A 16,524-nucleotide genomic window follows, 5' to 3' on the forward strand; every position below is an offset into this window, starting at 1 on the left:
ATAAACTAACTTTTTGTTGCGCTTTTTTTTCCTAATTTCATCCTAATTTTTTTTCCTAATTTTCCTAATTTTAGATTTATAAAATGAATTAAAATATTAAAGTTTAAATCATAATCTTTAATTAGAATAAAAATAATAGTAACAATATGATTTTATATCATAATTAAAGATCAACATAAATACTTTTTATTGAATAACAGCTATTGAGTTTAGTGATCAAAACAGTTTTAAAGTTTTTAAAAAGCTTAAAATTTAAATACAGGAAGCATTTCCAGATATTGCAATTCGTGATCACTTAATTCAAGCCCTAAACCTTCTGCTACAGTATGGGGCTCTCAGTGACTGGTGGACTTTAACTCAAATAAAACTCAATTTTAATCAGCTAATTGTTATTGCAATAATCTAAATCTTCCTATATTTATAAATAGTAATGTACTCAATGATTTATCTGCCCTTTGTCTTTAAGGATTAACTCTTCCTTCTGATCTTTTTTGAAAATCATATATCAAATCCATTTCAAAATAAGCATCTGCTAAGGTTGCATCTCTTTATCATGCTTGCCATTTTCTTACTCAGGATTTTATTCTTTATTTCTATAAATCCCAAATCTATCTTTGTACGGAATACTGTTGTCATATTTGGGGCAATTCTTCCAATGATGCCCTTTATTCTTTTAGACAAGGTGCAAAAATGCATTGTAAACATAGTTGGACCTGCTCTTGCAGCTAACCTCCAACCATTATCACATCATCATAATTCTTTAAACGCTATAATGGGCACTGTTCTAAAGAGCTAGCTTCTCTTGTTCCATCTATTGAAATTCATTTTTGTGTTACTTGTCATTCAATTAAGTCTCATCCTTTTACTGTGGCTATTGATGGTAACACATCATAAGGTTTCCTAACTATTGTCTTTTCTAAAATTATCATCTCTCAATAAGTCCTATTAGTATCAAAATAAGGTATTACCTAATATTTCAGTTTCAAGCATTGAAACATTTAAAAATAGATTTTAAACAACAAAATATAATTCAGCTACAATTATTTTAATTCTGTAGTTATAAAAAAAAATAATTGTAAATTACCTGGAATGTATATTGTAACCAGTATTTGTCATATTAAGTGGTTTAATTATATTTTCATCCATCCATGCTTCCAAAGTTATATTTCTTCCAATAATATCTTCCAAAACTCGTCCAAGAATCGATGCTGCAAGATTGCTTAAACAAAAAATTAAAAAAATGAAATGTGTTGACATGAGCCATTTTTTTTGTCATAATAAAAAATTGTAAAAGTTTGAAATTAATGCAAACAAAATAAAATAAACTCTCTGCTAGTCCTGAATAAAAAAGTTAGTTTATTTTCAGATATTGATTGTAACTAATTTTTTTATTCTATTTAATTCTGACATGGGCCTTTCAAATCTACTTTTAACATTAATAAAAATGTGCAACATTTAAAGAAAATGTAAAACATTGTTTTGAAGCATTTGCTTCAAAACAATGTTTAAGGACAGAAGGCTTCAAGGCTGAGAAGCTAGAACACATCTAACAATAATTTCAATCCATTTTTAGATCTTGGCGAGCCTAATAAAGTAAGGTAATTTTAATACACCATATATACATTCAATTGCAAAGTTTGCAGATGTTAACTTTGCAATGAATTGTATATATGGTGTCCATGAAAGGTCAGTAGTAAATGATAATCCAAGAAGATGTAAAGTAAAGGACTCAGTATACACATTTACAGTAAGTATACATTTGTGTCATCAACAAGTAAAACCACTTTAGAGGTAAAATTATTAGAAAGCTCACTAATATAAGCAAGAATTAACAAGACAAAAGATGGACCCTTGTGGTACCCCAGAAGCTAATAGAAATGATGAATAGTGTTATCTGTCGAGGATAACTTTAGAACTGTGATTAAAAAAATTTTTCAACAACATTTAAACCCTTTCTAGATACACCATATAAAGCAACCTTATAAAGACTTTGACATGTTGAGAGCAACAGCCTATGGCTAACCACTTCCAACTCTCATTTCAATGCTTAGTAGAAACTTTATGTTACAATTGTTAATAAGTCAGAAATAGAAAGGATCAAAACTGATATGGATTGCCAGAAAGTAAATTGTTGAACTCCCAATAATATATCATTATTAGTAATAAAATAATTAAAAATTTTGCTACATATAGGATGTAATATTACAAAGACTGATTGCATGATAGTTAGAGGGGTACCAGCAATCTCCAGAGCATTTAAAAACTAGCACCAAAATTGAAAATTTGGAGAGAAAAATTTGGAAGCAAAAGGAATAGCAGCTGCACACTCGGAGAAAGATATGGAGTATGGGTTGACTTGAAACCATCGAGTAGAGTAAGGTTTGACTTTCTACTTTCTTTTTCTAATCTTTTATTTCTACCTGAATGTACAAGATTTAAAAGGAAGCACAATTTTGAGTAAAGAAACATAAAACATTAAAGATTGTCGCAAAGAAAATCACAAAACAAATTTCAAACAGCCTAAAGGTAGTATTAAGACAAGTATTGATAGAGTGAATCTAATATAAAATAAAATTTAAAATGAAACTTTTGGTGAAATGATACAATAATCTGAAAAACCTAAAGGAGAAATTGAAATAACTGAGCAAAAAACAGGGTTAGGGACAAAACACAATTCAAGGAATGAAGATAAGTGATTGAGCTTGTCTAGAAAATACATTACAAAGTTAACTACTTTTTTATTTATTTGCAAGTTAACCCTAAACTTAGCCTCTGAAACTCAACCAGTAGTGGTAAAGCACTCGCTTCATAAACAAGACATTCTTAGTTTAATCTTTACCATGTCTCTGGCACTCTACTTATTTTTTCATGCAGCTGCCTTTTTTGACAAAGTTAATGTATTAGAGTTCAAAAGTTAAGAGAGGGTTGGTAACCAAAATAAAATGCAAAAGCCTTTTCAACTGTAGTGGCTTTTAAATTTCTTTAACAAGGCTGCTGCCCAGAGAAACAGGTAGAGGACAAACTTCTATAGACGTACGATGAACCTCAAATTTTTTTTGTAAGCGATGCACTCTATTAAAATAATTTTTTTTTTTTTCAAAAAAGTATTTTCTTATTAGGAAAAAATAACAATAAAAAAATAAAATAAAAACTTGAACAAAAAGAAACAAAAAGCACTATTTCATACCATCTCTTTTTATATAACCACAAACCAAGGCAGAAACAGAAAAATCATTTTAGTAAAAATAGCTTGAAAAAAGTAAGCAAAGATTTCCTTTACATGAGACAAAAAAGACTGTATTATTATTATTATTATTATTATTATTATTATTATTATTATTATTATTATTATTATTATTATTATTATCATTTGTGTTTTATTAATTATTATTATAAAAGAAAACTGATTTAAATCAGTATCAATTTGGTAGCACTTGAGTCTGTTTATCTGATTTAAATCAGATAAACAGACTCAAGTGCTACCAAATGTTTTTAAGTAGAAAACAGTTTTATTAGTTGAAATAGAAAATTAACTTTTTATCATTTTTGATTGCATACCAGATATCAGTCACAGATAATGACTGACCGTAGTCAGATTAGTGAAATTTTAATTTTTAAAAAGAGCGTTCTTCCAGTTTTCTGATGAAGACCCAAGAAAAGAACATAGTGCAAGTAAAAGAACACTTTTTAGGATTACTACTATTACGAGAAACCATAGTAATGAACCATGTTCTGATAAATATGCTGAAAAGCTTTTTAATTAATAACTTAAAAAATTGATGATATTCTTGCATTGAGATCACTTAATGCTGTTCCTAGCGTGAACCCCCCCCCCCCAATTTTTTTCTAAAGGACCTTTTCTTTTTTTTTTTTTTTTTTTAAAATTCTAGATATAGAAGACTTTTTTTAAGAATTGACCACTGTGCCCCCCACTTCGAAACCCGTGTCGTCAGCCCTGATGTATATATTAGGTAACCAAAAAAGTTCGTGCGGTTTTTCCGTATATAATAAAAACACACAAAACGACAAAAGTAAGTACATTTATTCATCAAAATAGTCACCATTAGCATCTAAAACCTTTTCCCAACGTAAAACAAGCTTATTTATTCCACTTCTAAAAAATTCTTGGTCCTTTGAGTCTATAAAAGCTTTCAACTCCATTTCAACCGCGTCCTGGTCTCGGAACTGCTGTCCTTTTAAATGATTTCCCAGGGAAAAGAAAAAATGGAAATCAGTAGGGGAGAGGTCTGGCGAGTATGGTGGATGAGGCAAACTCTCCCAACCAAGGCTTTGGAGCTTGTCCTGAGTCACGCGAGCGGTGTGCGGTCTCGCGTTGTCGTGGAGAAGCAGAACTCCTCTCCTGTGCATGTGTGTGGTGCATTACGAGCTGCTCCCAACAGGCCAAACCATTACTGGACTGGTCTACTCAGCACAGCTGCAACGAGTTCACGACCTGTTGCTTGTAAAGCAGCCTGCACTGGTGCACAGGAGAGGAGTTCTGCTTCTCCACGACAACGCGAGACCGCACACCGCTCGCGTGACTCAGGACAAGCTCCAAAGCCTTGGTTGGGAGAGTTTGCCTCATCCACCATACTCGCCAGACCTCTCCCCTACTGATTTCCATTTTTTCCTTTCCCTGGGAAATCATTTAAAAGGACAGCAGTTCCGAGACCAGGACGCGGTTGAAATGGAGTTGAAAGCTTTTATAGACTCAAAGGACCGAGAATTTTTTAGAAGTGGAATAGATAAGCTTGTTTTACGTTGGGAAAAGGTTTTAGATGCTAATGGTGACTATTTTGATGAATAAATGTACTTACTTTTGTCGTTTTGTGTGTTTTTATTATATACGGAAAAACCGCACGAACTTTTTTGGTTACCTGATATATATATATATATATATATATATATACCTGATATATATATATATATATATATATATATATATATATATATATATATATATATATATATATATATATATATATATATATATATATATATATATATATTTATATATATATATATATATATATATATATATATATATATATATATATATATATATATATATATATATATATATATATATATATATATATATATATGTATATATATATAAACATATATAAATATATAAAGAGAGAGAGAGATAATATTATTTATATTTACACGTATATATGTATCAAAAATTACTTAAAGACACAACAACTCTTGGGTATTTTAAATACTTCTTGTGATTATGCAACTGTTTGTGTTTCAGAACGAAAGTTTATTTTCCCCCAACTAAAATGGTAGTTATAATGCAAAAATTGGAGCGGCGGTACTTCCCCGTCGGAAATATTGCCGAATATAGACATTTTTTTCAAAAAAACAATCTTTGCCGCAACAATGGTAAAAAAAAAAAGAAAAAAAAGAAAAGTACTCTCTTTTTAATTTGGGCGGCGCACTGTGGAAAGTAGTACTACAAAAACGTACTTTAAATGTTTTTCGCTCAAATTTTGATTTCACTACTAAAATTATATTCTAAATTTTTTAATAGTTAATCTTTACTATAATGTAGGAATTTCAGCTAATTTAATGAAAAAAGATGTAAATGTACAATTGAAACTTATTTGCTTCATCACTTTAAAAGTTACTTTCTATTAATTTTTTATGAATAAGTATAAAGTGTTATACATTTTTGAAAGCATCATGTTATTGAGATTTTGAAACAAGTTCATATTTTTAATTATTTGGTTTTGTGTACTATTAATTAATTGAACTATACAATGAGCTAGAAAATAAAAAATCTTAAAGTTGACCGATTTTTTTGGCACCCACACTTCTCGACGCTTCATTTTTATAATTGTAACTTAGGTGTCTATTAAAATGATTTATTAAAAATCAGGTGCAGATACGTGTGGTTTCCAAAATTATTAATAAAATAGTGATAAAAGTCAGAAAACAAAAAATCGCTTTTTATTGTGGTTTCAGACTGTATCTGTTTATGACAATAGTTTATCAGACTGTATCTGTTTATGAGAAAAGTTTTTTTGTCAACTTTTTATTAAGAATTAATTTTAATAGACATGCACTATTTTTGTATTTTGTGGTGATAATGTTATCAGCAAAACACTGCACCATTTAAAAAATAATATAAAAAGCTTCTGCTTCTACTGAACTTATTACAAATTTTGATTTTATTTTTGCGCTGCGTATCACAAAACGTGTTTTTCATAGAACTCTTTTACTCAATACCTTCAAATATGCTTTGAGTTGCCTAAAAACTGCTTTTTAAAATATTTTAAATTGGTTATCACTGTTCCTTTGCTAGATCATATGAGTACTGGGTTTAACACAATGCTTGATTATACAAATTTAAAGTGTTATAAAGCTCCTGTCTTTTAGTTTCTTCGTTCTAATTTTTAGTTTCTTCAAAAAATAATTGCAGAAATTCTGCGTTTTGTTATGCTAGTTGGAAAGAGAACACCATGTCTTTAACTGTCTTTTATTTGACCGAAGGCTCTTCCAGTAACTTCCAACTCTAACAGTGGTTGCTTCCCAGCGGGCACAGACGTCCGCGGGACATTTATACAACATCCTATGGACGTCACAAGTCCATAGGATTTCCTCAAGACATCCTATGGACTTGTGACATCCATAGGATGTCACAAGTCCATAGGATGTCACAAGTAGCAAATGTTCTGTGCCCACTGGATTGCAATCTTGTTGGAAGTGAAGATGTTGAAAAAAAGAGGCTTTATTAGGTTTATTTATTATTGCCAAACCAAAGCAAAGTAGGCCAAGATCAACATTGTTAAAAATAACTTACAATATTTTACCCGGCATGACATGAAAATCACTGATGCTGATAAAGAGGTTTTAACAATTGAAATTTTAACCAATAAATTAAAAAATAAAATTCTAAGTTGCTGTTATTGCCCACCTTTAAGTGAAATTAAAAATTTTAATTCGTTTTTATGTAATGACGTTATTAAAAAAAGTAACCGCGAAAATAAATTTATCTACTTATTGGGTGATCGGAATTTAGATTGTTTTCAATACCACGTCAATAATAACATTAAAAAGTTTTATAATGGTATTCTCGAAAATGGTGCGATTCCTTTGATTAGCAAACCGACAAGAATTACTCAATCAAGTGTTTCTTTAATTGATAATATTTAAACAATGATGTTTTCAACGTATCCTTAAAAAAAGGCATAACTAAAAATGACATATCTGATCATTTTCCTGTTTTCTTTTCTATAAATATAGATAATAAATTACTTCCTAATGAAAAACGAGTTTTCAAAAAGCGAATTTTTACAAATAAAAACCTTGAATCTTTTAAAGAACAATTAACTTTAATTGATTGGAACTTTATTAACGCCTCTGATAATACAAACTTAGTTTATAACTCCTTTTTTAAAACTTTCTATGATATTTACGACACTAATTTCCCTGAAGTTAATTTAAATCTCAAAGCTAAAAGTATTAAATCGCCTTGGATTACAAAGGGTTTTCGTAAGTCTTCAAAAATTAAACAAAAATTATACATTAACTACTTAAAATGTAAAACAAATGAAAATAAAATTATATATAAAAATTACGCTAAACTTTTTGAAAGCCTCAAAAAAAAAAAAAAAAAAAAAATTATTTAAATTTACTAGATAAATATAAATTAAATTTTAGGCGCACTTGGTTTATATTAAGAGATATTACTGGCAGCAAAAAAAGTGCATCTCACCGTTTGCCAAACATAGTTAAACAAAATAATGAATTTTTATATGATAAAAGACAAATTACGGAAGAGTTTAATAAATATTTTGTGTCTGTAGGACCAAACCTTGCAAAAAAACATTCCTATAGCAAACAGCTTAATGATTGATCTATGTTTCCCTCTAAACTCTTACTTGAACTCTTTTGAATTATCTTTTGAAGAGTTTGAAATTGCATTTAAAATGTTGAAATCTAACAAAGCAGTAGGCCCTGATGGTATTAACGGCAACATTATTATAAGTTCATTTGATGTTTGAAAAGATATAATCTTTAAGATTTTTTCGATATTAATTAAACAGGGAATTTTTCCACAAGCTCTAAAATTAGCAAAAGTCATACCAATATTAAAAGGTGGTGACGTTGAGAATATAAGTAACTATCGTCCAATTTCACTTCTTACTGTATTCTCTAAAGTTTTAAAAAGAATTTTGTACAATAAAATTAATAATCATCTTACTATAAACAATCTATTATACAGCAATCAATATGGATTCCAAAAAAACAATTCCACTGAACATGCCATTTTAAAACTTACATGAAATATATCTGACTCATTTGAAAATTCTCAATGTAATTTAGATGTTTTCATTGACTTGGCAAAAGCTTTTGATACTATTGATCACGAAATTCTGTTTAAAAAGTTGGAGTGGTACGGAATTACTGGAAATATATTAATTTGGCTTAAAAGTTACCTAAATAATCGGAAACATTTTGTTTATGCAGATGATAACGTATCATCTAATTTGTTGAATATTTAATGTGGAGTTCCCCAAGGATCCATATTAGGACCCCTCCTATTTCTAATATATATTAATGATCTACCAAAAGCTTCTAGCCTAATGACAATTATGTTTGCTAATGATTCTAACTTATTTCTTTCTCATAAAAACATCTTTACTTTTTTTAGCAACATGAGCATTGAACTAGCCGAAATTTCCGAACGGTTTAGATTAAACAAACTATCATTAAATATTGATAAAACTAAATGGATTCTTTTTCATCGTTATGGTAAAAAGCACCAGCTGCCTAGCAACTTACCCTTTCTTTTTATCGTTAACATAATTATTAAAAGAGTTCTAGTGACAAGATTTTTAGGTGTATATATCGATGAAAATCCTAATTGGAAAAGCCACATTGCTAACTTGTGCAATAAAATTTCAAAGAGTATAGGCATTTTATACAAAATAAGAAACTTTCTAGATAAACATAACTTAATTCAGTTATATTATTTGCTAATTCATTGCCATATTATTTATGCAAACATTGCTTGGGGTAGCACTTATAAAGGTAAACTTAAACCTCTCTATCGGCAACAGAAACATGTAGCACGCCTTATAAATTTTAAAGACTGTTTTGCTCACGCCAAGCCTCTTTTATATGTTATGAAAGCACTCAATATATATGAGTTAAATGTTTTTAATATTCTTTGTTTTTTGTATAAATGCAAGACCTACCTATCACCCGTTTCTTTTCGTAACTTGTATTTACAAAGATATAGAAATAAATGTATTTTAAGGAACGATAATTTAATTCGACAACCATTTTCTCAAACTAATTTTGGAAAATTTTTTATTTCATTTTGCGGACCATTTTTATGGAATAGTATAGTTCTAAATACTTCTGAAGATTTTTCTCAAAAATGTAATTTTGATTCTTTTAAACAAAATCTTAAAAAACTCATTTTTTCGACTGATAATATACTAATCTACTTTTAAATCTTAAAATTTTTTGAAAATCCCTTATCTATATTAGTATATGTATATGTATATATTTTATGTATATTCTTTTTTATTTATTTTTTGTTTATTTTTTTGTTTGTTTTTTTATCCACAAGCAATTAGCGGTTTCTCTGTGACAAGACCTGATGGTCTTCTTTGAGTAATCCGCGTTCTTTATATTTATTTTTAATATTTATTTCTTAACAATATCTTGACTTGTTAACTTTTATTATTGTAACAAAGTTTTGTTTATTTAAATTGTTATAAATGTTATAATTAAGAACAAAAAAAACAACAAAAAAAAACATTAAATGGACAATAAATCATAACTCCTTTTCAAATTGAAATTTTTATCAGTTACCCTAGTGGTCATGGAGATCTGTTTTTTAAATTTTTTTTTTTTTTTGCAGATGCAGGCACCTTAAACACCCTAACAGAAAAAGCTGTATAGGGCGTTAGGGGTTTTAGACATAACCTTTGGCTGTTTTTAAAATTATTTTCCCAAGTTTAAAGCATCAGTTAATTAAAATGTTTATTACCTGTTAGACCCCTTTTTATAAACAAAGAAACATTTATTTATTAGATATTTTATCAATAAATCAGAGTAAAAATATACAAAATCTAAAATTAAAAAACTTACAATAAAAGTTTAATACAATCTTTATAAAGTTTAAGTTCTTTAATACATTTCAATTTCATTCTTAGAGAGCTAATAAGTGGAACTGAACTGCACAATAATCTTCGCATAACTTCTTCATTAATAACTTGACTCCTGAACATTTTCTCCTATAGTAATTCGTCTTTATTTCGTCATTCCTCAGAAAAAAGATCTACAGGTACTGGATTATCTCTTACAACTTGAAAACTATGAATTAGAACTTTCTGTACAAATTGAGGCATTGCTAACAATGGGTACAGAGAATCGTAGAGCTCGGCTGTTTCTTTTATATATTTTTCAAGTTCATCAGCCTCAATATGATGCTTAATTTGAGTGCGACAAAACACTAAGAATTACGTAAAAATATTTTATGAGATTTTTATCTCAAGTATTTCAGTCAATTATTTCAGTCGACACCTAACAGTTTTTGAATACTTTCCGTGCCGTGTTTCCATCATTGGTTGTACCTGATCCGTTGCTTTTTAACACATCTTTTTTTATAACAATTTCTTTAGGATCTTCTTCTTAACTTGCCACATTCCTAGTTCAATTCTATAATTTATATGAAGGCAGCATTCAAAGCACTTAATCAATACATGTAATGTGCTCAATCCAAGCTCAGAGGAAACTGTATTAGACATTTTTGAAAAAGCAACGTTTAGATGTTTATACTTGAAGGGGTTAGTCCACAAATACTTCCTACTTGAAAAGAATTACTTAGAGGCAAAACTATGGTAGCCACTTTCCCATCAACCTTTGTGCATTCTAACTTATGTTTTATAATAAAGGAGTTAAAGATCGTTGGTTTCAAATTACAGTTCTTGAAGATAATATATACTTGTGTTATAACCTCAGCACATTTTTTTACATATGGAGATTGTACTGGATGGTAGTAAAGTGTAAAGAATGATTTTTCATCAGTTGATTTGCCAGATTCTTCAATAATGCAAGATAGAAATAAAGATTATTCTACATAAATGATATCTATCATGTCTTCTGTAGTTTGTTTAAAAAATGATTGGCTGGTAGAATTATCAAGCCCTACTTTGTGTATAAAGACAAGAATGGATTTCTCAGGAGAATTTGTATATTCATTGAGTATTTTTAACAACCTGTTTGTAGTATGGTCAATAATGCTCTGTAAATCAACTAAGGCTGAATAATCAGTAGTTTGTATTCCACAACGAGGTATGCATAAATCTTTTTTTCCCTTTCTTTATTATAAGTTGGATACAACTTGCTTCCTTTAAAAACTCTTCCAATGCGATTTGTTTGGTAATCGGCTTTACTAAGTCGCCGTCCAAAATCAAAGCTAATGCTTTCATTCCAGTATACATTGTTGCTGAATGACCTGCACCATTTTTCACTGATTTTAATATTTTCTGCACAACTTTAGGTGTAAAAATGTAAATTTGAGGAGCAAGATGAAAACAATCCACTAAGAAAAATCACCCATAGTATTATGGAGATTTTTTTTTAATAAGATAAATTAAAAATTGATTATAGTATAGATGTTAATGTACCTTAGCATCGCTGAATCTTTTTTCCTATTTTAGTTTCAAAATAATTGAGTAAAATAGTTCCACTTTTTTGACAGCAATCTTTTTTTTACTGCTCTCTTCTTTTTTTTTTTTTTTCAGAAGCTTGAATGAATGGTATGGAATTTGTATCTGGCGGTCCGTAGAAAATTAGTGTAAGTTGAAATATCAGATGATTGTATTTAATATAAACGCTTACTAAAACACAATTAAATAGTACAAAACATCATTAGTCCATTACTACAATTTTTATAAAATGTCACACCTAAATTGTGAGAAGAAATAGGAAAAGCCAAGCTTGAGTTTTGGTCCTTGTCTAGTTTATTTAAAACATCCTTTGCTTGTTTGTAGCTCTTTTTCTAATCAGGTAATGTTACTCAAATATATCCTTTTGTCTGTTTACTTTATTCCATTTTTTGTTAAATTGTTTAGAAAACAGTTTGCAGTCTATGTCAGAGATCCCTGTAAACGTCGGTAACTGATTTGATTAAGTTATTTTTCAAAGCATGAAACAATTTTTGGGTTGTTGAACATTTTTCGAGATAAATGAAATGGTAAGTGAGTCGTATGTTTAAAACCTGCTAAACTTTGCGCAAAATTTTTTTTTATAAGAAACCTTTTACAATATTTAGACACTGTAAAAAAGTTATTCCTATAGTAGGAAATGTGGGTGAAAAAAAATCTTGAGCCTTTTATGGTAACTTTTTATTAGATTTTGTAATACATTAACTGCCATAGTTAAAGTTAAAAAAAAAGTTTTAAAAAACTGTTAAGGTTTTTTATATCGATGAGCTTAAAAGCTTTCCCAAGACTCCTAAAACAAAATAAAAATATTTAAACAACAGATATTTTATTGTGGGTATTTACTTTTAAAATTTTGCAAAAAAAAAAAAGTTTTCACAAATACTCATTTTTAGCATTTATGCCGATCTCTGGCCCACTGTGCAAAGACTTTATTACGTAAGTTTGACCAGTGAGAAATTTAGTTGAATATCACTTAAGTGGCTAAATTTCAAAAATAAACTTCAATCTAATAATACTGAAGCATTATAAACAACAAACCTTTTTTTTACTGAAGCACCTAAATGGTTATAAATAAATGGTAAGAAATTGCAATGCAAAATGGTAGATAAAGTCAAAATGGTTTAGTTTAGCTTTTCACACAGAGTTTTCACACAGAGTAACTTAGCAATTATAACAAAGTATAACGTTAAATTAATAAAAATAACTATAATAAATATAAACATGTTGTTGAAGAGGAGACTTCGGGAAGAATATGAAGTCTTATCATCAAGTACCTCTTGAGTTTGTATTATATTTGATACTATATTGAAATTGAAATTGAGTTTGTATCATATTTGATACTATGTAAAATGAAGTGTTAAATGGTTAAATAAATCTAAATAATTTTTATATATAGTTAAAAGTGGTTAAACAATATACAGCCAGTAATGCACATAAGTATTTTAGTATAAATCTTTTTATCAAGTTTAATACATGTCAATAAAATTGTTGATATTAAATATGAGGCAATTTAATTTTTTTTCAAGGTGGTAGAATTATTTAATGCTTTAAGTTCTATATTTTTGGATATTATTTTGTTATATAGGTACAGACCACGATTGGAAGTCGTGAGAATTTTGTTATTATTTTAGGCAATGTGAAGTTCGCTGTTGCTTTTGTTATATATCTATGAGTTAACCTGAGTTAATTTGAAAGTTATCTAAAAAATGCGATGGGACTTGTCCAAGATTGTATTTAAACATGAATAGAATATTTTGATAGATGTTGATTTGGTAAACATTTAATGGATTCAAGTTTTTTAGTAAAGGTTCAGCATGGGTGAGTTTATCTTTATTATAAACTAATTTTGAATTAAATAAAGAGTATTCACTTCGGATTTGTATGTAGTTGCCAATGAAATATTAGCGTATGTAAGATAACTTTGAATGTAACAAAAATAAAGAGATTTAAGATAATCTTGGGACAACATAGGTTTAACTTTGTAGAGTATCCAAATATTTTTTGAAATTTTGGTTTTTATTGTACAAATATCTCCAAGTCATATTTTCGCCAATAAGTATCCCAAGAAATTCGGTTGTTTCTGTTCTTTTAATGTTTACCTTATCTTTTTTTAGTGAAAGAAGTATTGTTGGTATGTTATTTTTTTGTTTTTTGAAATGAAAAATATGTATTTTGTTATTTCTGTATTTAGTTATAAATTATTTGATTTTAACCAGATACTTAATATTTCAAGCTCTTTGTTCATTCATTCGTAAAGGTCTTTGATTGAGTTTGAGAAATAAAGTAAATTTGTGTCATCGGCAAACATTATAACATCAAATTTTTTTGAGGTTTTTGTAAGGTCGTTAATATATAGAAGAAACAGAAGGGGTCCAAGAATGGAACCTTGCGGGACACCGCACTCTATTGTTAGAAGTTTTGAGTTTTTGTAATTGTCTGAAATAATATATCGCTTCCTGTTGCTTTGGTTGTTTTTGAACCAGTTAAGTGTGATGTTTTTTATCCCAGAGCCTTCCATCTTTTTAAGTAAGATATTTTGATTTACAGTGTCAAAAGATTTTGACAGGTTTATAAAGATGCCTAGAAAACATTTTTTTAATCAAAAGAATCACTTATGTTATTGGTTAGATCTAGAATTGCGTGTTCAGCGGGATATCGTTTTTATAAGCCAAATTTTTTTAATTTAAGATTTTATTATTATTTTATTATGATGATTCGAGCAGGCAAATTATTTGATTTAGTTTTTTTGTTCCCAATTGTTTCTTTTATAATGTTCCATGTTTTTTTAAAATCACCAGTTGATTACCAGTTAGTCACCAGTTGCATTTTTTATTTGCATCTAGTTGTAAGTTTTCTTTAAAACTTTTTTTTTTTTGTTTCAAATAAATTTTTGTATTGCTGTAAGTATGTAGGTTTTTTTTATTTCTATTTTTTAAATATGAAAATGTAAAGTTTTTGCTTTTTTTTGAAGATTTTTTTATACCACTAGTAATCCATGGAAACTGTTAGTATTTTACTTTTAATTGTTGTTCTAAAATTGGGAAGTGATTATTATAGTGCCCTAAGAACATTTCTAAAACTCATTTTAAGCAGAACTGGTGTGCCCAAGGTTGCATTTTTGGTAAATCTTATCCCACCTAACGGCCGTGTGTCTTTAAACTGTTGAATAGTAAGTTCATTAGTTTTTTGTTTACAGACTTTGATTTTAGAGTTATTTATTTTTGTATCTTTAAACAAAGAAAAGTATATTGGAAAGTGATCGGATATATCCGTTTTGATTACACCTGCTTTTATAAAGAATCATAAAATGAATTAGTCTATATATTGTCTATAGCATAGTAAACAAGTTTTTAACAAGTTTGTTTATAAATACTTATGAGTTGTGTTTTAAATAAAATTCAAATATAATGAAAGCATAATTTCAAAAAATGTCTTAGCTACCTTTGTTAAACAGCTATTTTCATAGTCACACATCTTTTATAAAAACTTTATTTAACATGGTACAGTTAATACAACAAGTTTGTTTGACTTGGTAAGTATTTATAAAGTTTATTTATAATTAAAATTATTATTTCATATTTTTAAAATTATATAAAAAATTTACACAGTAATATATTTAAAAAAATAATTTTGCAAGGTAGTGTGAGGACGTGGTCTTCGTCAGTCATTATGAACTTCCATCTTTTCTACCTGATACGTTTGATTTTTGTTATAAATAAAACTAATAAACTCTTGCGTTTACAATAGATTTACTATTAGAATTTTATTATTTAATATCATGGTCTTGAATTTTGTCTACAGAAACATTTTTATTTAAAAAATTATAGCTTGTATATATTATACATTACGTCAGCTGAGTATTTTCAAAAATTAATTTTTTTAGTAACCAAAACTCATATTTTCAGGTTTAGAGACCATTTTAGCGATGTTATAAGTCATTTAAAAAGTTATGAAAACTTTTTTATAAAATACACTCAATCCGGTCAAAACTTTAAAAAGTTGGGAGGTGGAGGGGGTAAGATAATTTTTTTGGACTTACCCAAAAAATTTCCTGTACACGCCCCTGTGATGCTAAACATAATGGTCAGATGTAGCTGAATAAAAAACAAATTTACATTTTACAAAAAAATAATTTTTTCATTAACTGCTATAGTTTTTATACACTCTTTATTTGCCCTTTATAGTTATGTCAAAATATAATTATGTCAAAATATAATTATGTCAAAATATAATTATGTCAAAATATAATTATGTCAAAATATAATTATGTCAAAATATAATTATGTCAAAATATAATTATGTCAAAATATAATTATGTCAAAATATAATTATGTCAAAATATAATTATGTCAAAATATGTTTTTTAGAAAACAGCTAGCTTTTTTATTTTGGTCTTTAAAGTTATGCATGTTTATTAAGTACCATAAATTTTGGCCCCAAACCAATTCTGCAGGACCATAAAACTATCCTAAAAAAATATCTTTGGTTCAAACTTATTGGTGGAAAGGTGAAAATTTAATTTCAAAAATTATTAAACAAACATCTAACTTATATCCAGAATTTTTTTTTAAACTTCACAATAGTTAAAAAATTTGAGAATGCAATAAAAACATACCTGTATGATGGAGTTTGCTTTGGTGGAAGTTTAAGTGAAAGTTTTTGTATTTTCTTAAGCATAACAGTATTATTAAAGGGACAAGTGCTAATATTTGTGTATGGATAACAAGGAGCTTCTCTCTGAATACCAGCCATCATACATGCTAAATGCCTAGATGAAAAAATGAAAAAAATAAAATTGAAAATTAAAAAAAAGGGACTTTCAAAACAC

At 28.1% G+C, this 16,524-nt stretch overlaps 1 protein-coding gene across 6 annotated transcripts in view; it reads right to left on the reverse strand.

The window, feature by feature from the left end:
• The window catches only part of LOC100199022 (beta-lactamase-like protein 4), a 102,790-nt gene that overhangs the window by 20,369 nt on the left and 65,897 nt on the right, over positions 1 to 16,524 (reverse strand). For all 6 annotated transcript variants that reach the window (XM_065809968.1, XM_065809965.1, XM_065809970.1 and 3 more), the window contains exons 6-7: positions 16,312 to 16,464; positions 1,085 to 1,219 (exon numbers count right to left, since the gene is read on the reverse strand). In XM_065809968.1, the coding sequence (XP_065666040.1) occupies positions 1,085 to 1,219; positions 16,312 to 16,464 (288 nt within the window). The remainder of the gene's footprint in view (positions 1 to 1,084; positions 1,220 to 16,311; positions 16,465 to 16,524) is intronic.

The sequence above is a fragment of the Hydra vulgaris genome, chromosome 11 (genome assembly GCF_038396675.1).
Source record: "Hydra vulgaris chromosome 11, alternate assembly HydraT2T_AEP".
NCBI classification, from domain to species: Eukaryota; Metazoa; Cnidaria; class Hydrozoa; order Anthoathecata; family Hydridae; genus Hydra; species Hydra vulgaris.